The sequence below is a fragment of the Talpa occidentalis genome, unplaced genomic scaffold, assembly GCF_014898055.3.
Source record: "Talpa occidentalis isolate TD23 unplaced genomic scaffold, MPIMG_talOcc4v2.1, whole genome shotgun sequence".
Taxonomy (NCBI): Eukaryota; Metazoa; Chordata; class Mammalia; order Eulipotyphla; family Talpidae; genus Talpa; species Talpa occidentalis.
The window spans coordinates 78,757,029-78,777,445 of NW_026555331.1; the positions used below are offsets into that span (position 1 = coordinate 78,757,029).

Genomic DNA, 20,417 nt, shown 5'->3' on the forward strand with positions numbered 1-20,417 from the left:
AAATGATGAAAATTCCTAAGAAAAGTAATTTCAAAGATTCAATATAGAAATGATCCCAGGATATCATGGTTTTATTTTCATCAATTGTGTTATTTTGAGAGGAAAGGCTAGTTGTAACTTCTATAGATGTGCCCTCTCCCCACCACCAAAAAGAAAAGAAAAAAAAATGTTTCTTTATATGGTTTTGTGACTATCAGAGAGCAAAGGAGAAAATGTGATGAGTTTTGACAGAAAATAGTAATAATAATTTAAAAACTCTTTTTATTCTTTAGCACCATCTGTGGAAAAGAACATATATAGTAAAAATGGCATAAAATGACAAATATAATGGCATTGTAACTTCCAAGAGTACAAAATGTTAAAAATTTGATAACCATTGTAAAATAGCCTCATAATTACATTTATATTGAAAATGTCATCACCTCTCATCTATATATTAAATATATGAAATCAATTTTAAAAGTATTTAAAAACAATTTCATGTAATATATTTATTTCCTGTGATAGACACAATCTTGCTATTTTGCTTTTACATTGCAGAGAGTATTTCATGATATAAGCTAATTTCAAATACCATTCAGCTAAAAGCATTAAATTGTTTTTATGTTCACTTGTTAAATGTTCAAATATGGTCATATTAAAGGAAACAATTTTGCCTTTCAGCCATCTATTTTTAAATTTTAAGCCATCTTTTTTCCTAGGCTGCAAAAGTGTATTACTAAATAAATGGACAAAACATCTCAGAAACTAACATAAACGTGCAATTTTAATGCCTTCTAATCACACAAATCAATATGAGATTTTTCAGCTTGTGCATGACCTTCTTCAAATTATCCCCCCATTTTGGCTGAATCAGAACGAGTGTGGGCTATTTGATAAAAAAAAACCCTAAGTGTGTGAAATAAGAGCCCTCGCCTCTTCTGCCAGACTCCTCTTGACAGAAAGATGATAGAAGCATCACATCCCTGGGAGAGTAAATGCAAACTGACAAGAGATGAGCCTTTAGATGTTGAATATAATCTTGAATTGTGCTTGAAGTGTCTTATTATCTTGTCTTTTGATGTCTGAAGGGGTGGCTCATTGTTAGAAAAAGGAAAACCCTCGCGCATCTTTGCCATCTTTAAAAATTGTTTGGCCTTTAACAACTGCTTTTCCAACTAATGTCCATTTCTCTTGACAATAAATATGGCAGGTCGTCAGCAAGTGACAAACAATTTACTTTACATGCCACACTTTTATGGGTTTTGAGAGCTCATGTGGAAGTGTATTTTAAAAAGTCCATAGAAATTAGCAGTGTTACAAATGTTAAGATGATATCTACATGCATATACTGGTGTGAAGTTACTCATCATGGTTATTTTCTGCTGTTTCTGGTTTTATATATTACTGGTGCCAGATTCAAACTGCAAGTTCTTTATTTGTCATTGACTAATGATAGTCAGGGGAAAGGAAAAAGCAATAACCAAATCTTGATAGTTGTGTGTGTGTGTGCATGCACACACAAATACATACCTTCCCTATGAAGGAAATTCATTGATACAGATTTCTAATGTTCATTGCAGTGTTCAGAACAGTATATAAACAAAGTCCTGCATCTGGGTAAAATATCAGGATCAACATTGGAGTTGCTGAATTTTGCCTCCCCTCAGACCCATCAGTACTTTACAATTTTTACCAACCTTTTTGGTACCCTCTCACCCTTTCTATCTGCCATTTGTTATGTGGGTTTTGTTTTAACTTAAAAGTTTTATGATATTCCCAGTCAATAGGATTCCTAAGCAGCTAAATCACAGTCATGCTAGTTTTCTGTCACCTAGCCAGATTTTGTGAAAGCTTTCAAGATCTTTCCTCAGACCTCCGTCACTCTAAGAATCCATAAGAATTCTCAAAAGGACCATAAACTGTTACAGGGTTCAGGTTATTGGATCATTATAAAAACATATTGATACACCACAGATGACAAGATGGGTAGCTTCCATTCTAGGCTAACACAACCATCTCAATGTCATCAGCAACTTCCAATCCGACTAGCTCTTTCATTTCCCGTTAAGGCAGGTAACTATAGACATTAATCACTTTTAAACTGTAATGCTTAATTTTTTTAACTCTCTTCTGATCGCCCGCAGATTCTGATTGGGTTGCAAGGGAATGACTATAAACATGGAATAAAATGGAAGAAGAAAGCACTCTAAACTAAAGCAAAGAAACAGTTTACCTAAAATGTGAATGATGTCTTAGATAACTCAGAAGCAAAACATATTTTAACCATCAGAATCAGAATAAAATGAGCCAATCAATGCCTAAAACAATGATCTATGTATGTTTCTTCCCAAAAGTTTATGAAAGTTTTCCCACATCATAAAGATGATCCCTGTTCTGAATAGTAACCAGGCATAGATTACAGTGCAGTACATGGACATGATTAAATGATCCATTAAAATGTTAGCTTTCTCAATATTTCTTTCATACTTCTTCTTTTGCAAACGATATACAACCTTTTTGACATGTTCCTATTTTGCAATGTTTTGCAAATGAAATAAATATATTGGAGGAAAAAATGTAAGTTTGGAAAAGAGCAGTTAGTTCCATATACCACCTATACATCTGTACATTTTTAAATACAGGAAAATGTGTTTTTTTTCTTTTGATTTTTTATACTACCTTTAGTTGATTTTGGCAAAAATTCACTTTTCAATAACAATTTTTATGATATTGAAACAGCTTCAAATGTTTGCATTTTTAAATCAAATTAATCCCTTAGGCTCTCTGACAGTGATGATTCTCTCATGCAATAAGTAACCCCAAACCATTAATTTATAAAAATAAATCTTGCCATATTGATATTAAAAGACAAATCACCACATACGTGGCCATCAAGACTGGCAAAAGGAGATGAATTATACCACACTAGTTTAATAGCAAATATTTAAAATGTGATTTCTTTATTGTACATCAACCACCCTTTCTATTTTGCTATGTATCATGTAAATTTAGGTACACACAACCCTTCCAAGAATGTGAAACAAAAAGTGTATTTCCTAGTTATTGAGAAAAATGTCCCTTTACTTACTTTACTTAAAAACAGAAAAGGATAAATGTTTACATTATAATATATATCTGTATACACACACACATATATATATTCTCTCTATATACTCTCTCTATATAGACACACATACTTATAAATAGACAAATGTTTACCTTCCAATATTCAGATTCAAAGATCTTCCCTAGCTTTGGCAAGAGGTGTGTGTGTGTGTGTGTGTGTGTGTGTATGTGTGTGTATACATTCCCTATAAATCAAATTGTGAAGAAACCGCCAACTCTCTTTACTGAATTAAACTGCACTGAGAAATCCTTTTGTCTCCTCTGCTCAGTGAATAGCAGTTTCAAAGAGGACATAGAACTTGGATTATAGCCCAATTATGCCTGAAGCAATAGTATAATAAAATTAGTTGCCCTTTATTGGTAAAATATTAATTTTAATAAATTAGCCTGGAAATTATTTTTTTAAAATATATGTAGATACAGAAATACACTTAAGTGACATGTGGATAGCATGAACTAAAAGAAGCTTATTATAATTATTAATCTTATGTTAGGGAAAAACATATGTACTACAAATTTAGTAAGGCAACTTGAAGTATTGTAGGAACATAGAAAATATGGAGAACATACTCTAAACACATACCCCAAAGACTACTAACTCAGATGCCCTTCACGACTTGCAAAACCTTTATGGAGAAAGAAACCTGTAATCTGATTGACTAGCATTATTCTCGGGAACATGAGCCATCAGCATGTGAATCATGACTTAGTAAATTCATACGCAAGATGAGGGGCAATACATATTTGTGAAAAGACATCAACTATTAATTTACACAAGGTTATAAAATACTTTTATATAAAATATAAAATATCTACACGATCATTTAACAGGAGAGCCTCTATTTCAATCAGAAATTGAATCAGAAAATGTAGCATTCCATTTATTCACTGTATTTTCATAGTGCCTAAAAAAATTCATAGGGAAACAGAAATAAAACATGGTAATTATAAGAAAGTGAAAATCTTGCATTGTTATTTTCAAATGTTGTGTTAATGTTAACTTTTAAATATGGGTTTCTTAGCTGTAACAAACTGTTAGAGAAGCTAGGGGTTCCTCAATAATAAGGTGAAATTAAAGTAACACACAATATTTGGGAAGTTCGCTAATCTGGCAGACACTGATTATTTTACGGAAAGAGATGAACACTCAGAAAACTGCTAATACCAAATGATATATGACAAGACAAACACATTCATTATATTGTTAAATTGTTTTGTGTTGGCTATTACTGATACAAGTATGCTAAAGATACCTTAGCATTATACTTCACTATTAAGCACAATTAAGAGGTTTTATTTTAGTTATTTGGTTTAGTTATTTTAACCATTGTAATGAATGCAGGTTTCATTATAAAGCTTAATTTTCAAATGGTCTTCAGTATAGCAAGTCTTTTAAGCAGTTGGTTTATATACAATGATAGTACTTAGTTTCTCTAATTGTACTCTGATATTTTCCCCATATTTGCAAAGTTTGATGGCAATCCAATCCTTTAATTAACATGACTTGGATTGTATTAGTTACATTATTCCAGGTGGCTAATAGTTTAATTAAAATTAAAAACAGTGCATTCCTGCCCCATTAGAAACCTTAAAAGCCCTTTTAAAAGGGAAACTACAGAATTTTGAGAATTGATTTTCTTTGAAACTCCTCAAGTAAAATAAAGACATTAATATAACAAACTATTTTTAAAAACAGCAGCTAGCTATTAAAAGGATGTCAGTAATGATGTTTCTTGATTAGCTGTTTTTTTTAAATGATCGACTACTTACAAAACAAAGCTTATTTGTTTCTGTGAGAATGACAAACTTTCTTCAACCAAAAGAGATTCCGCTATTCTTTCTGACCTCTGCACTCATAATGTAAAGGTTTAGTCCATTTTTGATAATTCTCAATAGTGTGACAATGTAATGATGTTGCTAAACTAATCTGCCTGTGTTTTATATCTTTATAAAACCTGACTTTGAGAATTAGAAGGTGGGAGTCAGATCAACATGTTTAATAACAGACACCACCGAAGCCTCCATTTTGCCTAAGTCCAAATGGTTCTTTCCGAATGAATTTTTAATACAAGCATGATGCTCTCAGGTATTCTCACCCAAAGTGCTGGTGAACTTAGAACCTCACTCAGGCTCACAGCATGATCAGGTAATGTTCAACTGTAAACTACCACACGGAAATAAATTATGCTCATGTATTTCCCTCTAAAAGAAAAGACATTTGAAATGTAAAAGGAGAAATATTGTAAAGATAAGGCTAGAGGGGCATTTATAGAAGGAAGGGTGAACAAAAACATCAGCAAAGTGTAGAACCTGGGAAGACCACAAACAAGAAAATTCCAGAGCCAGCTTGGATATTAAAGAGAAAACCATCCGCTGGAGAATGGCAACTGTTACTATGAGCTTTCTCTAGCTACCTCTGCCTTTGGATATTTTTTAAAAATTTATTAACCTGACAGCAGGGAACTTTACACAGATTGCCCCCTGACAGGGTGCCAGTTTGGTATAAACACTTTGCTGTCTTTTTCCTTAGCATAAGAAAATCAAGAAACATGTTAAGTGGAGCCAGGTGCATATTTGGGCAAATGTGACTCTCCTCCGAAGGACTCCGTTCCCAGGGAAGGCCTGCATAATCGGAACTGCACCCTCTCCCCTGCCTCCTTCACATCCACTCTCTTTTTAATGTGTGAATGTCTGATGTATTATTAATCCCCAAACATAAACCAGCAAGGTCGCCAATCAAAGGAAGGACCGGTTCTCTCACAAATTATGTTTACTGTCTAATAACAAGCAAGATCCACTTGAAACAGTCATTGATGTCTCATTTTTGAAGTGGGAGAAAATTTTATTTGGTCAGTTCTTGAAGAGAAATGCTAACTCTATAATTAAATCAAGTAATTGAGAAAGAAAGCAATCTACTTAAGGGCCAAGTCTTGGGAGCTTGAATCTGAAAGGTACCTCTATTTATCAATTATGAAATAAACTGGGCTAGGCAAACTACAAAACACTATAATGCCATGTAACCTTTAAGTCAGAAACATTCAGAACATTAAATAGAATAAAAAAGGATCATTTAAAGGTGTGATGGTTCATATTAATGTTATTTCTAATACTTGGTCTTATTTCCAATTATTTATAGGACCATTTCACAACAAGAAAACATAAGAATCAAAGCAATCAAAAGAAAAGGAAAAAACCTAAAACCATTCCAGCATGATTTGCTAGCGTTACCACAGAGTAGCGGCCTCAGATACTGCGATATTGAACTTTCTTCTTTAAAAAGAGGTCTGACCTCAACACCCCAGGCATGGCAAAGAGACAGAAAAGGAAGACACTAAGAAAGTCCCCACTGAATCATATGTCACATATTGTGCACTGTCCTCCATTAAAGTGCCACTTAAAAATGAGCATAGCTCACCAAACAAATGTGGTTAAAAGTTTGAACACTGGAAGCATTTTATGTGAATTTATTTTTATTTCAAAGCTTATACATTAAAGTTATCTAAAGTGGATGCATTCATTAAAACCATATGGCAATTGTTTTCTGAGGGAAAAACACTAAACTCAATTTGTCTAAACACAAACAGCCTCTCATAGGATTTTTGAAAGAAATACCTTGGTGCATTAGATTTTCATAAATGTTAAGAATATATCTTAATGTGCTTTTTCTCCCCAGTAGTTGCAAAGCAGCAAGACAAGGATTTGTCTATTAAACCATAACTGATTTTCACAAATACCTTATCAAGCATCCCCTTTACTTACACAAATACAGGTTTCTACTGGTTTCATTCAAATAACTGTTTTTGTGTAGAATCTATTATGCAAATGGTTTAGTTGATTTAAAATGTGTTGTTTTAATATTTCCCTGGGAAGACATGCTTCCTTCAATAAAAGTAGTGTGGATTTTCAGTTGAAATAATATAGAAACTTTTTAGAATTAGAAACTGTCACATATTTTAAATAAATATATTTCTCTAAGAAATTTTTCTCATCAACTCCCAATTAAATTCCTCTTGGGCTGAAGCCTAAGTACTGATTACTGATGCTGGAATGTGTTTTCAGATTATTAAAAGTATCCAAGGTAATAAAATCTTGAGAGACATCTAAATAAAGTAATAAGGACAGTGATGCCTCCACTTAACGCACAGACAAGAGGCAGCATTACAAAAAGTGCAGTCCCCATAATGCCCTACCAGTGACCTCCGTGCTGACCTGCAGAGACCACTGTCTCAAGGGGTGACAGACAATTTAGTTCTTTATCCTTTTGTCATTGAGAATGACTCCACTGTCATAAATTCTAATCAAGTCAAACTGGATGGCAATTTAAAAAAAAAAATCTTATAATACATGTTTCTGTGAGAAAGAACAAAAAAGGAAAGGATGAGAAAACCTCTATACATTTTCTAGTAAAGAAGAATCACTGACCCAACTTTCAACCTTTTTCCAATAGTTAACAGATAAATGACATTGAAAATAGTCACTCTTACAAATATCATTGCATGCAATTTCTTCTAACCTAGAAAATCACAATTACATAAAGGCAAACCAACCACCACTTTTTATTTCAGGTACACTGTTTATCAATGGTTTTTTGTTTACATTGCAGTGCAAGGCTTTAGAGCCCTGCGTCCAATTCTCCAGCAGTGTAGTACAACTGAGAGCAAGCCACAGAGACTAGCCCGGCCACCCAGGGAAGTTGGTGCTTTGTGAAAAGCAATCGTGAGGTTTAACTTGAAACAATAAAAATATACTCAGGAGGGAAGCTGTTAATAAATCACCTTTCAGATTTCAAATATATATGGGAGAAAATATTTAGGGCATGTTTTATGCGGTCTCACTTCTTCCACTGAGACTGTATGAAAAACTTTAGTACAGATATTTTTCTAGGGATGTATATTACTTTCATCCTTCCTGGCCACTTCCCTGACCACGTTGTTGATGCTGCCATTTGAATTTTAGCATCCAACTTGACCAAACATGGAACAGTGAATTCTTGATGGGCTTAACTAAAAATGAAGCACCACATTGACACGAGTGCTATAAATGTCACTAGAGAAACACAGCAACCTCTTCCCTTGGAGATTGTTTGCCAAAGGCCAGTGCTGAGAATGGTTTCCAATGTGTACATCACTAGTCACATATTAAATGACTGTGTGACATCACTCATTTGATCACATAGCTGAAGCACAGTGACACACAGAGCCCGATTCTCTGATAATATCCCAGACATGCAAGTCTGCTCTACTCCATACTGTGTCTGTGGCTCAGAGTTTACCATAATACAGTCATGAAATGGAAAGGGAGGTAGTTATTCCACAGGCGCTACAGGAATAAATAATGCACTGCTTAATGTTATCACAGAGAACGATGAAACCACATATCTCAATGAAATGTGGATTCATCTCTCCTAAGTGTACTTTAGTTTCCATGACTGTTCAAGTTAAGCAAAACATTACCTCTGATGTAATTACTTTATAAAACACAGGGGTCCTTTTCTAAACTTTTTATTCAGGCTGGCATATGCTACTGGCTACTCCTGGCATTCTGGGATGCTCAGAGTACGGAAGCCCTCTGCACAGTATGTTTGGATGCCGTTAAGTGCAGACGTGCAATTTAAGGAGAAGGATAAAAGGCCCAATGTTTCCTGGAATTTCCTTTGTTTATCCATAGAGGGCATCAGTATTAGCTTTTCTCCTGCAGTTTTGGGCTATAGGTGCCATACTGTGAGAGAAACAGACTTGTCCTCTGGACTGCTAATTTGGACAAGACACAGAAGGGGCAACACAATCCAAAGAGATCCATTTATATTGAAATTTCAGGTACAATAAAAATCTCAGCTCTTCTCATCTCTGTTGTTGGTTGGTGCCTCCATGAAGGTAAACATATCAAGATGTACAGGAATTTCTACTGTGTGCCGTTCTTTATAGAAAGAAATACAGTTTTCAATAAGATGATATATATTTATAAGAACGATGGTCTGAGAGAGCATGTTAAAAATCAATGTTTAGAGATAAACCTGGATGTTCTCACTCAGGAAGTATGCAATTCTTCATTATCAAAGAGCATAATCGAAACCACACATAAAAACCAGAAAGTTTGACCATATTCATGTCAAATAAAATAAAGCGCCTTTAAATTATCAGTCATTAGTGTTGCCTAAGTTGTTAAAATTTCTGGGACAGAATTATTCTAAGAAGTTTTAGTCATTTACATAACCTAGAATTCCTAAGTCTAAATTCCAGTGATATTAAGACTTGAGAGCACAAAAAACCCAAGAGCTAAGGAAATCCTAAGACAACATTGGGTGCTTTCCTTCAATGTGTTTTCTGTTCTCTCTCTCTCTCTCTCTCTCTCTCTCTCTCTCTCTCTCTCTCTCTCACACACACACACACACACACACACACACACACACACACACACACACATTGTCTCCAATTGTTTTCTCAAGTTTTCAAAATTGTTCATCTCCTTATTTCTTTTTTACCTAATTGGAAACAATGAAATATTTATATTGTGTTTGAAAAGCACTCTGGAGACTAAATAAAACTAAGTGAATACAGAAAGAATATTACATATTACATATAAGACTCAGATTTTGCTGGGTTTTCTTTAACAAAGCCAAAAGTTGAGAATTCAAAAGTGAAGTTGAGTGACTTTTAAACCCTGCTACAGTTTCTAATCTAAACTGTGATTCCTTAATGTACCCCACATAGATTCCTATTAAACTACAGTTTCAACTAACTTTTAATTCAAGTTTCTCTGATCCTTTTGAATTTTTTAATCTTGTTTCTGTACACATGCAAATTAGAAAAGGCAGCATAACAAATCTAAAACAATTTTCAGCATTGGAAAAATCTAAATAACTGTTGAGAAACTAAACACCCCTCCATTGTTTACTAAAAAATGCAAGTAAAGCTGAAATGTACAAAACACAATTTTAAAATACACCCAAAGTTATGGAACAAAAATTCATTACCTGCAGTTATGTGAAAATCACAACTGATTACTTTTTAATAGTCAAAGTGCCTTAGATTAGCACATTCAACATCAATAAAGTTGCAGCTTAGATTTTGCCTTCCTATAATTTTGCGTGACTTCCCTTACTAACCCCTTAAAATGAAACAAGTGTTGTAGGACATATTTCCTCCTCTAAACTAAAAACTTAGACAACAACAAAATATTTCTTCACTTGATCTTGGCCACAAGGCTGAGAAGCGATTACAACAAAATATTTCTTTAGACTGAAAATGCTAACACCTTATTGCCTAGGTTTAGAAAATTTATGTCAGAGGTAGAATTGCTGCTTTTCAAAGAAAAGGTAACTAGACAAAATTTCTCAAAACTGCAATCTCTTATACACTTAAATACATAACAGCATCTTATTGGTAGAAAATTTGAAACAGAAAGTTTCTCAGAAATACCCACTAACGTTTGATGGAGTGAACATTTAAAACCAGAGGAAATTACCTTGTTGAAACTGGCCTAGAGTTACCAGACTAGCAAAGATGCTTGTTACTGGTTTAAAAAAAAAAATGAAGCTTATTTTTTAACTGAATGAATGACTTTGTTAAGAAAGCAGTCTATGCAATTATGTTGTTTTTCTTTGAATTTCAGGAACACAGACTGTTTTTAAGTAGAGACCAAGCAATTACCTGGTGAGTATGTGTAAACAGGGTAGAATGTATTTCATATATACAGATATGTGTGTGTATAAACACACGTATGTTTAGTGTTACAAATATACAAACATTTGAAAATAATTAAAAGCAAGTGTTTTAAGAGTAACTGTTTTTAAAGACCTCGTGTCACCGTGCCATAAAGTGCTTCTCCCGCAGAGACATCCATGACCATCCATCACTCAGTCACGCACCTCAACAACCACCGCTCCCCTTTCTGATTAGAGATCACAGTTGCTTGAGTTGGCTTACAGAGTGTCATCTGTTTGAATGACAGATGTCTTTGCTGAAGTGGCACTCTGCTTGTTCTTGTTTTGTTTATGAAACAAAGATTCCTAAAAGGTCCTGGGCTGCCTGCATATTTAGTAGGCGGCTAAAATATCTTTTAAAGAAGACAGGGACAGAGAAGGGAGGCAAAATACCTATTTTTCCTCTCTCATCGCCCTTTCAGGAGAAGAGCTATTCATTCTAATTATGATTACAAAATGTTATTTCTCTGAGCCATTCCGTGGTCACCTTTTTTACCTGACACTGAATTACTTGCATTGATATTTTTTCTGTTTCCTTCTGCTGTCTTTTTAGTATAGACAATAACTCTTTACTCGCCTTCCCCTTAACAAAAGGCAGGGAAGCAACCCGAAACCAAGTCGATACTTATTCAATAAATGTTAACCAATTTTCACAATGGAGCTGATTTCCTGATTATTCTTACCATCTTCTTTTATATAATATATATATATATATATATATATGTATATAATTTCTAGCCTGGGGACTCCAGCAACATTTGACAAGTCAAAATGAGCAGTGGGGAAGTTCCTTGTTGGGAAAACTTTGGAGGACATCCTCCTGGCCAGCTGGACTCGGCTTCGGTGTCTCAACACCTCCAAGAGGGGAAGCTCCTTTTTAGTACTTACAAGAAAATTGAATGAACAACAGGGGGAAAAAAGGGGGAGGGGGGTGGATTGCTCTTCCGGACAACATGGTAGGACTGAAATGAAATACCTAGACAGACTTACCGAAGAGCTTGCTGGGAGTGTCCTCGCTGTCATTTGATTCCACAGGCGCAAGCAGGGGCTCATTCAGCTCGCTGTCTGAAGTAGCAGCCGTGTCCTCACCTCTCAACTCCGCATTCATTTCACTCCGCACTGACAGCAAGGGCTTACTGACTTGTCCAGCTATCATTGGATCCTAGGATGCGGGAAAAGAGTGAAGGGGAGGAAAAAAAGTGGCAGCTTTAGTGTGCGTGTCCTCTCTCTCCCTCTCCCTTCTGTTCTCTCTTCCACACACACACTCTCCCTCTCTCCGCTCTCTCTTATCTCTGGCTGCTCCCGCTGTTATTGCTGGCTGCAGTCAAGTGAAGAGCTATTACAGATCCGAGGAGTTCTCCATTACTCCCCACCCTATTAAAGCTCAACTAGCATGTGAGAGATTCAGGAGGCTTCCGAGGGGGGAAAAGAAAGTTCTTTGAAAGCAGCCTAACCAACACAGCTTTAATTGTGGGGTGTGCTTTTGTGCCAATGTTTTTACACCTTGTTCTGTCTTTAACGCAGCAAGAAAAACGAAAGTGCCGGGCTTGTACTTCAGCATCATACTGAAAAGGAAGGAGCACCCTATGGAGGAACCACCGGCTATTTTAAGAAGCCCTCTCCCTGGGGGAGAGACAATTAAACCTTGTCCTGAGAGCAGAAAAAAGAGATAGGGAGAAAAGCGTTCTCCACTCGCTGTCAGTGGAATGAAAGAGATTTCTTATGTAAATTCTATAAGCACCATTAGAAGTTGACTTCCTTGGTCCCACATTTGGGACAGAAAGTGACCCCAAATCAAATGAACAGTTACAAGCAAACAATACACAACAAAATATATGAAAATCGGTTTAAAAAAATTAAAGGAAGTGGAAAAATACTTACAAACTGTGTTCAATAATTCAGATGCCTAGAGCATCATACGCCCAGAGCATTAAAGAAAAAAAAAAAATCACCGCCAAAAAAGACAAACTTTCCCCCCTAATAATTTAAATCTGTCTTATCTTCAGCTCGTTAGGAGGGCATTTTAGGCTTCCAAGTGTCGTCTTTTATTCCATTTGCAAACTAAGGTGCATAGTATTGTTTGGCACAAATATCGATGCTGACAAAAAAGAAAAAGCAAGAAGTGCCTTTTTTGCGTTATCTGGGAGCTATTTATTGCCAGTTTCATGCCTAAATGGTTCCTGAGCAGGAAACAGGTGACCAGCGCAGGAGCAGGTGGGGCGACATGCTCTCTTGTCCCATCATTACATTGGTTGCGGTATGCCTGTGGTTATTTTTTTTAATGTATTCATGCCTGAAAAGTGAATTTGATATGACACATGATAATCTATGAAAATGTTAATCAATACAAATAGTTTAAGCTGTCATCAAATGCACTTCTTTAGTCAATACTCATACCACTGAAAACAATGTCACTGTCACCAGGGCTTAATTTGCACAGCACTTAAATATTGGACTCTGTGCATCAATGCACTTCTTCTTCAAATACTGTAGGTAAACACATTTTCTCCCTATTTAAGGCTGAAGCACTCAGCACGCATTTAGCTGAGCTGAATCCTCCCTTTTGAATACCTTGATAGGTCCACTGGAGGGCAAAATTAATACTTAATTGAATCTCACAGTCATCAAAATAATCAATACTTTTTTATTATTTATTCTTTACAGTCTGTTGACTGTTTCAAACCTCTGAGGGAATGGTGGAAAGGATTCATGGCTTTGAAACACTGTCATTTAACAAGGTAATTTTCAGTGGGGCATTAGAGGTTGTGAAACATATAATAAAACAAAAATGGTGGCTTATAATAGGAAGAAAGAAAAGAATTATATTTCTGCCATCTAACAAAACAGGATAAATAAAAAAGCAAGTACAGAGAGAGAGCGAGAAAGGAGGGGGGCAAGGGAGAAAGACTGGCTTTTGAAGGGTTTTATCATATCAAGAGCAGAGGCGAGCTTTCATAATGCTGACATTTCTCATCCTGACAATCCTAAACAAGTGGAAAGGATGGGATCGCAGATATCATCTTTCATCACATTCTCCAGCTTAAGAACCAACATGACAGCTCCTCTCCCCTTTACACTGTTAATTACTAAATAAAATACTGCTCTCTGGCAGCATCAGATTATTGCAGATAGCAACCACAAACATTTCTCCATTGTTTCCCCCCTCTGAAACTGTGATACCTACCATGAACTCTTTAAAAAATAAATTAGGCTAGTCTCACCATATTGTAAATATTTGAAATGTAATCAATGTAATCAATGGGATCAATTCACCGTATTGTCAGCCTAAATTTGCTGGTGATAGATTAGCATTTCATTTACCGTGTTCGGTTGCTGTGCTTTGGAGCACTTACTTTTGGGGTGGGAGGAGGGTGTGGAGAGACATAAGCAGAGGCAGAGGAGACACAACATTCTCAAAAGGTCCCCCAATTCCTTTCCTAGGTATATCAAAGGGATGTTTGAATTTTTCTGAGTCTGTTAGGGGAAAAGGGGGAAGAAGGGCAGGAAATGCTGCTTTACCTTGTGGCTTGATAAATACACTCTTCACTTAAAAAAAAAAACCCAGGTTAAATTCTAGTTCATTCTTTTTACTTTACGAAAGGTAACTATTCATTCTCTCTAATCTAAGCAACGGGAACCATGCCTTGTGCTTTGAGTGATCCATCTGCTGTGGCCACAACACCCATCTGAGCATTTTTAAGGTAGTGTTCATGGTAAACTAATGCTGAAATGGCATTCACTACCCTTATGATAAGCCAAACGTGGTTATATGTTAACAGACATGTTAACAAACATGTTGATATGTCCGTGAGTAGTTAGGTAGACTTAAAGAGCCCTTCATTCTTGCTCGCTTGAAGCTGAACTCTGAATCACATAGAGGAGCTGAAATGCAGATACTAACTTCAAGTGCACTTAAATCTTTAAGATGTTCAGTTTGGCTGAAGTGTCCAAAGTATGCAGTGGTAGATGACCATTACCTCTTCTTATTTAAATCAGTTTTAACTACCTCCTGCATGGCCAGGTCCCCAGTTAGTGTTTCTTAGTGATTTTCACCTAGAAAATTTTAAAGTTTGTCTTTCAAGTTCTCATTTGATTTTCACCTTACAAAACATTTTTCATTTTCCATAATGCAGCTGTAGCCTACATACATGTGTGCGTGGCATGGTTAAACAGCAAATCCCCAGTGAGGCAGAGAGCAGACAGCTTTTAATCACAGCTGCAGTCACTGGGGGGTCCATTTGAAAATGTGTCACAAGCAGTAACCACTGAGTACAGTCTTATAAGTGATGAGGGAGTGCTTCTTTCATGCAGCACTCAGGTTGGAAGCCATTCTCTCCCTGCCAAAACTGACAACAGTCTGTTAATACTTTCTGCCAGGTGAAGAAAAAAAAAAAAAAAAAGGATTTTCCAGCATGCACCTACCTAGGTGCTTGCAGGATTGTAACAAAGTTGCAACTTCAACAGTACAGGGACTACTGCAGCAGCAAACAGGAAAAGAATAAGCTAGTGCAGGCAGAAAATAGAGTTGGTGAAGTCTTTTTACTTAAAAATCTGAAATTGTTACAACTACAATCAAAGAAATTGGAACTTCTCAGCAATTTGTTTATCAGCCTTGACAGGAGAAAGTCACTGGTCAGATATGGAATAGTACTAAGTGTGTGCAAGTATAGGACACAGCAAGTCCCAACAGGGAACATTCACAAAGGTCATCAGTGACCCAAGAACAAGATGTTGAAAAGATGAAGCAGGAGAGGTTGTTATTTTAGTAAAATCTCAGCAAAACTTTTACCACGTCCTATAATGAATATCATAACTACACAATAATTATTTAAAACTCCTTCAGACATTCCTAAAGAATAAAATAAATCCTGGGTCTCCCCTGGTGGTGCAGGCAGTTGAGAGCAGCGCTGTGAAGCTGTCCGCAGCCTCTGCAGCGCTGGTTCGATCCCGGCAGGCCGGCCAGGGTCCCACATGGCGCGGCAGACCTCTCCTGTCTCGCCCGCTACTCCCCTCAGCAGTGTATTTCTTCAGTCTGCCTGCTCTGTTCCCCGCTCTGTCTCTGGTGAATCCTCTCACCCTCCTGCAAATCTGGCCTGTGCCACAGTTCTTTTATAAATAAATAAATAAATATTTTAAAAAAAAAAGAATAAAATAAATCCCCTTTACTAAACTCCTTTACCAGATAGGCATTTACATGTATCTAATGTCACCCTAACCATGCAAGGTGTTAACCCCATTTTAAGGATGAAGGACTGAGACAGAGGCTAAGTGACTTATCACAAAGTCAACAAGTGGTGAAACTGTCTTTGAAACCCTTATAGATCCATCTGCAAAGATCAGTGTCTTTGTATATTGCACAGAAGGCACTGAGTGAAAAAACCCAAGGTTCATGGACTTAGTTCCCTATGGGGTTTCCCAGAACCTGAATTATAGACTGTGAAGGGTGTTAAGTCCTGGGTAGCTGATTCCCAGAACATGCTGCATATAGCATCTTCTACCTTTCAGACTCTAGGGACAAAACACTTCTCTATCCAAAGCTGCTTGAGTGAAATCTGTGCAGCAATGTAGTATAGTAGACAGAACATCCTGTAGCATCAAATAAAGCCTGGGCTTTCCTTTTATATATTAAGGTTCATTCTCCACATAAATATAGCAAATCACTTAAACATGTTCACCCTTGGTTTTCACCTCTAGAAAATGAAAAGACTAGAATGACATAGTATTTCCCAAAGCACATTCCATAGAACACTTGTCTCAAAAAATATTTTACAATAAAAGAATTTTGCTATCATACCCGTGTGAAAATGCAACAGAAAAGTCTATCAGGAATGAAACCAATTCAGTTCTGCTTAACTCACTATTTCCCAAAATCACCTGGCTTTAAAAACTTATAATCTTTATTATATTATCTAGTGGATCGAGTGATTCTTAAAACTTAGAATGTGCCCACTTATATTACAACTAATATAAATTAGCTAATGTTAATTAAATCTCTAATTTCTAATTTTAACTTTTTATTTTTTTTACAGATTTATTTTTATTTATTTATGCATGCAAGAACTGGGGTATAGGCCAGAGGTACAGGGGGTGAGAGGATTCCCAGAGACAGAACAGGTCTCTGGGAGCAGAACAGGTGAATCTACTGAAATATACTGCTGAGGGGAGCAGCGGGCAAGACAGGAGAGGTCTGCTGCACCATGTGGGTTAGCTCCCTTTCCAAGAATCGAACTCATGTTGCAGTGGCTGGTGATAGCTTGATAGTGCTGAGACTTCACCCACTGCGCCATCAGGGAGGCCTGATTTTTAATTTTTAATTAAAGGTGTCCCCATGTACTTGTGCTGTAAAGCCTTTATTTAAAGGCCAGCTATAGGATACTGTATGAAGGAGAATGCCACTTGGGTTTTTACTAAGCTGTGAAAATAATACCAGATAACTCAAGATATAAGTTAGCTAAAGGCCTTCAATAACTTAATCAAAAGAGTTTTTTAAAGCATAACCATTCTCATGTTATAGTCAGAATAACTAAAGATAAAGAGATTATTAACTCAGCAAAACATCCATGTTCGGGGGCAAGCATTATTGGAAATACTCACCCCCTTCTAAACTGAGCTTGCAGTAGGTCCAGCATATTTTTAGGTACATTCAAGGCAACTATGAAACAGACAATCAGAACAACTTTGAGGTAAATGTAAGAAAGACAGGCATGCTTCAAAAATCCAAGGAAGCTCTTCGTTTGGTTGCAAAGTGCCAGGGTATGGTAGAGTTATGCACAACTCAACATATATACCTCTAGAACTCAATAGAAAAATTATATTCATTATAAAGAAAAAAATGCATTGGACATCCCCTTTAACATGCCTGCCACATTTCATCTTTGAAAAAGGAGGGAAACAATTTTTTTTAAACTTAAACCAGGAAGAGAAACAATTGTTTTCTTTCTTTTATTAATTACCAAATGTTATTAAGTAGGTTCTCTCTCGATATGATATTTAATCTACTGAGGAATGTTTTTCATCAAAAATTACAAAGAATTCTAATATTTTATGATTCAGTATTTCCTCCTACTAATAATTTTTAAGAAGACATTCTAAGATCTTTTTTTATTTAAAGAGGCAAATTCTTTTTTTTTTTTTTTAATAGAGGCATGTTTTATTTATTTATTTATTTGTTTGTTTGTTTTGTTTATACATGCACTGGGTACAGTCAGAAGTGCGGGAGGGTGAGAGAATTCACCAGAGCCAGAGCGGGGAGCAGAGCAGGCAGAAGGACCGAAGGACACTGCTGAGGGGAGCAGCGGGCGGCAGGAGAGGTCTGCGCGCCATGTGGGACCCTCCTCTGGTGGCCGGGGAGCAGCCGGGGATCGAACCGGCGCTGCAGAGGCCGCGGGCAGCTTTGCAACCCAGCGCTCAACCGCTGCGCCACCGGGGAGGCCCAGATCTTTTTTTTTATTTAAAACTTATTTTTATAAGTTTTCTCAATTGATGCAAGTACATATAGTTGCAAAATTTGAAAAATAATGAAAATCGAAAGATACCATAAGCACTGTAAATTGACAGCAGTGTACAGATAATGCACATAAACAGATTTTTAAAGATACAAAGTATTACACAGATGGCGCATTTTCTACCATTTCACTTCCCATGTTTTGGCCATCCAATTGAACTGTGCTTTTCTCTCCACACTTTCAGTTTGGAACAGCAATATATGCTGTAGTGCACGCTGTGGTTGTGTCACCCTTTAGAACCAAATCAGTATTTCCAAGTTGCCAGCCATGATGGCTGAGGATGGTTCACAACTGAATCCTCCCCCAGCAATTGCCTTTGATTGAAGGGATGTCTTTCCCTGGGTCATGTCCCTTCATCAGGGGGCAGTCTTGATTTTTCTTTATGTCTGCAAAGTCTGAAGTATCTGCTCTTTGCCTCTTTGCAGGAAAGTCTTCTCAACCCCTGGCTCACACCCTAGGTGCAGTCAGTGCCTTATGCAATATTCATGTTCCAGCATTTAAACCTAACAACTCCTTTCCAGTCTTGGTCAGCACAAACTGTCTACTACCTCTGTTCATTGCCCATCATTCCCTCACCCTGAACCTTACTAATTAATATAATATACATTAATTTGAGTGAAATTAATGAATTGATCAGCATATAAATAGAGGTTACATATATAGGTTCTCATTTTGGCCCAAATTAGTCATATTCAAGATATACATATCAGTTAAAACAGCTTAGAGACTTTCCCCATTGTTGCACGGAACCAGAGAATATTAAAAATATGGCTAGTTCTGTCCCCTAGGTTTGACCTAACATTTGATCCCCAACCATTCCCATGTTCAGTTTTTGGATAAGAGTTATGCCTGATGCTTACCATAAGAGAGACACATCTGCTTCTAGAATCTTGCCATTTCCAAGCCAGGTATGCTAAGGTCACACAAAATGAGAAAGTACTATGATTTCATCAAGCTTACAGATGGAGAAATTCAGTTACTTTGAGTTTACCAGGTAGATAGATGTAGTATTTGTAAGGTTTGGTTATATAGTAGCCAGGGGTGAAAACAAAACCCAGGGCTCTGGCACCGCCAGAAACTAAAGTGTCTACATTCTTGTCCTAAAGAAAAAGAACTCTTGTAATTTTTTGCTCACAAAAAGGTGTTTAATAAATACACACTGACAGTTTTTGTTGTCATAGCTTGTTTTCATTATAACCAGTTAGCAAAGCTTTAAGGATGTGGTATGCTATCACCCATTTCTTTTTTTCTTTTTAATTTAATTTAATTTTTTATTAATATATATTTTACATCATTGTTATTTTTAACCAATGTTTGCTTCCCCCCACTTTCAGGTGTAGTCCCCATAGAATTTCCTTCACCAGTGCACCCATGCACCATCACCACAGTCCTCTGTGCTCCTCCCTCCCTCCCCCTGACTCCTCTCCCTCCTCCAGCCCTGCAGGATGTCTCTGGTTTATAATTGTCTGTTTTGGTTTTGTTTTGTTTTGTCGTGTTTTGTATTGTTGTTATTTTTCCCCTGATGTCTTATTTGGTTCCCCTATATTCCTCCTATAAGTGAAACCATCCCATGTTTTTCTTTTTCTTTCTGACTTATTTCACTGAGCATATCACCCATTTCTCACCATTATTTACTACCATTGTCTACTAAAAAGAACCCAATAGTTGTGCATACAAAATTTGTTTAAGGCCATTTGTAACACAACCCACTACAATGGGTGGTAACCGACAGTCAGATGAAAGCTGTCTTAGGGGTGCAAAAGGTCATTATAGAATGATATAAGGACAGAGCCTTGTGCAGGAGATGCTTTGGGCAAATTTCACAATACGTTTCCCCACCAATGCCCAACATTATATCCAGGAGATATTTAGTTAAATAAAGTGAACGGCTGACATCATCTTGAAAGGATAAAATACAACTGCACAATATATTGCTTGCTTTGGTGTCAAAGGACAGAATTTAAGTGTGTACTTAGAGGGAGAGTTAAGAGTCTCTTATCTTTTCGTTGGACCTCAGTTAAGTGTATAGTCCCGTTGTGCTCCCCAGTCAGTCACCACCTAAGGTCTCTGTCTCTCCCCAAGTCCCACCATCAATACTATGT

General features: G+C 36.6%; 1 protein-coding gene across 2 annotated transcripts in view; it reads right to left on the bottom strand.

Moving 5' to 3' along the window:
• POU6F2 (POU class 6 homeobox 2) overlaps nt 1-20,417 on the bottom strand; it is a 526,248-nt gene that overhangs the window by 397,354 nt on the left and 108,477 nt on the right. Inside the window, exon 2 of one of the 2 annotated variants that reach the window (XM_037507267.1) lies at nt 11,801-11,972. In XM_037507267.1, the coding sequence (XP_037363164.1) occupies nt 11,801-11,972 (172 nt within the window). Of the gene's footprint in view, nt 1-11,800; nt 11,973-20,417 lie in introns of those variants that run through there. The other variant, XM_037507275.1, reaches the window with a different exon arrangement.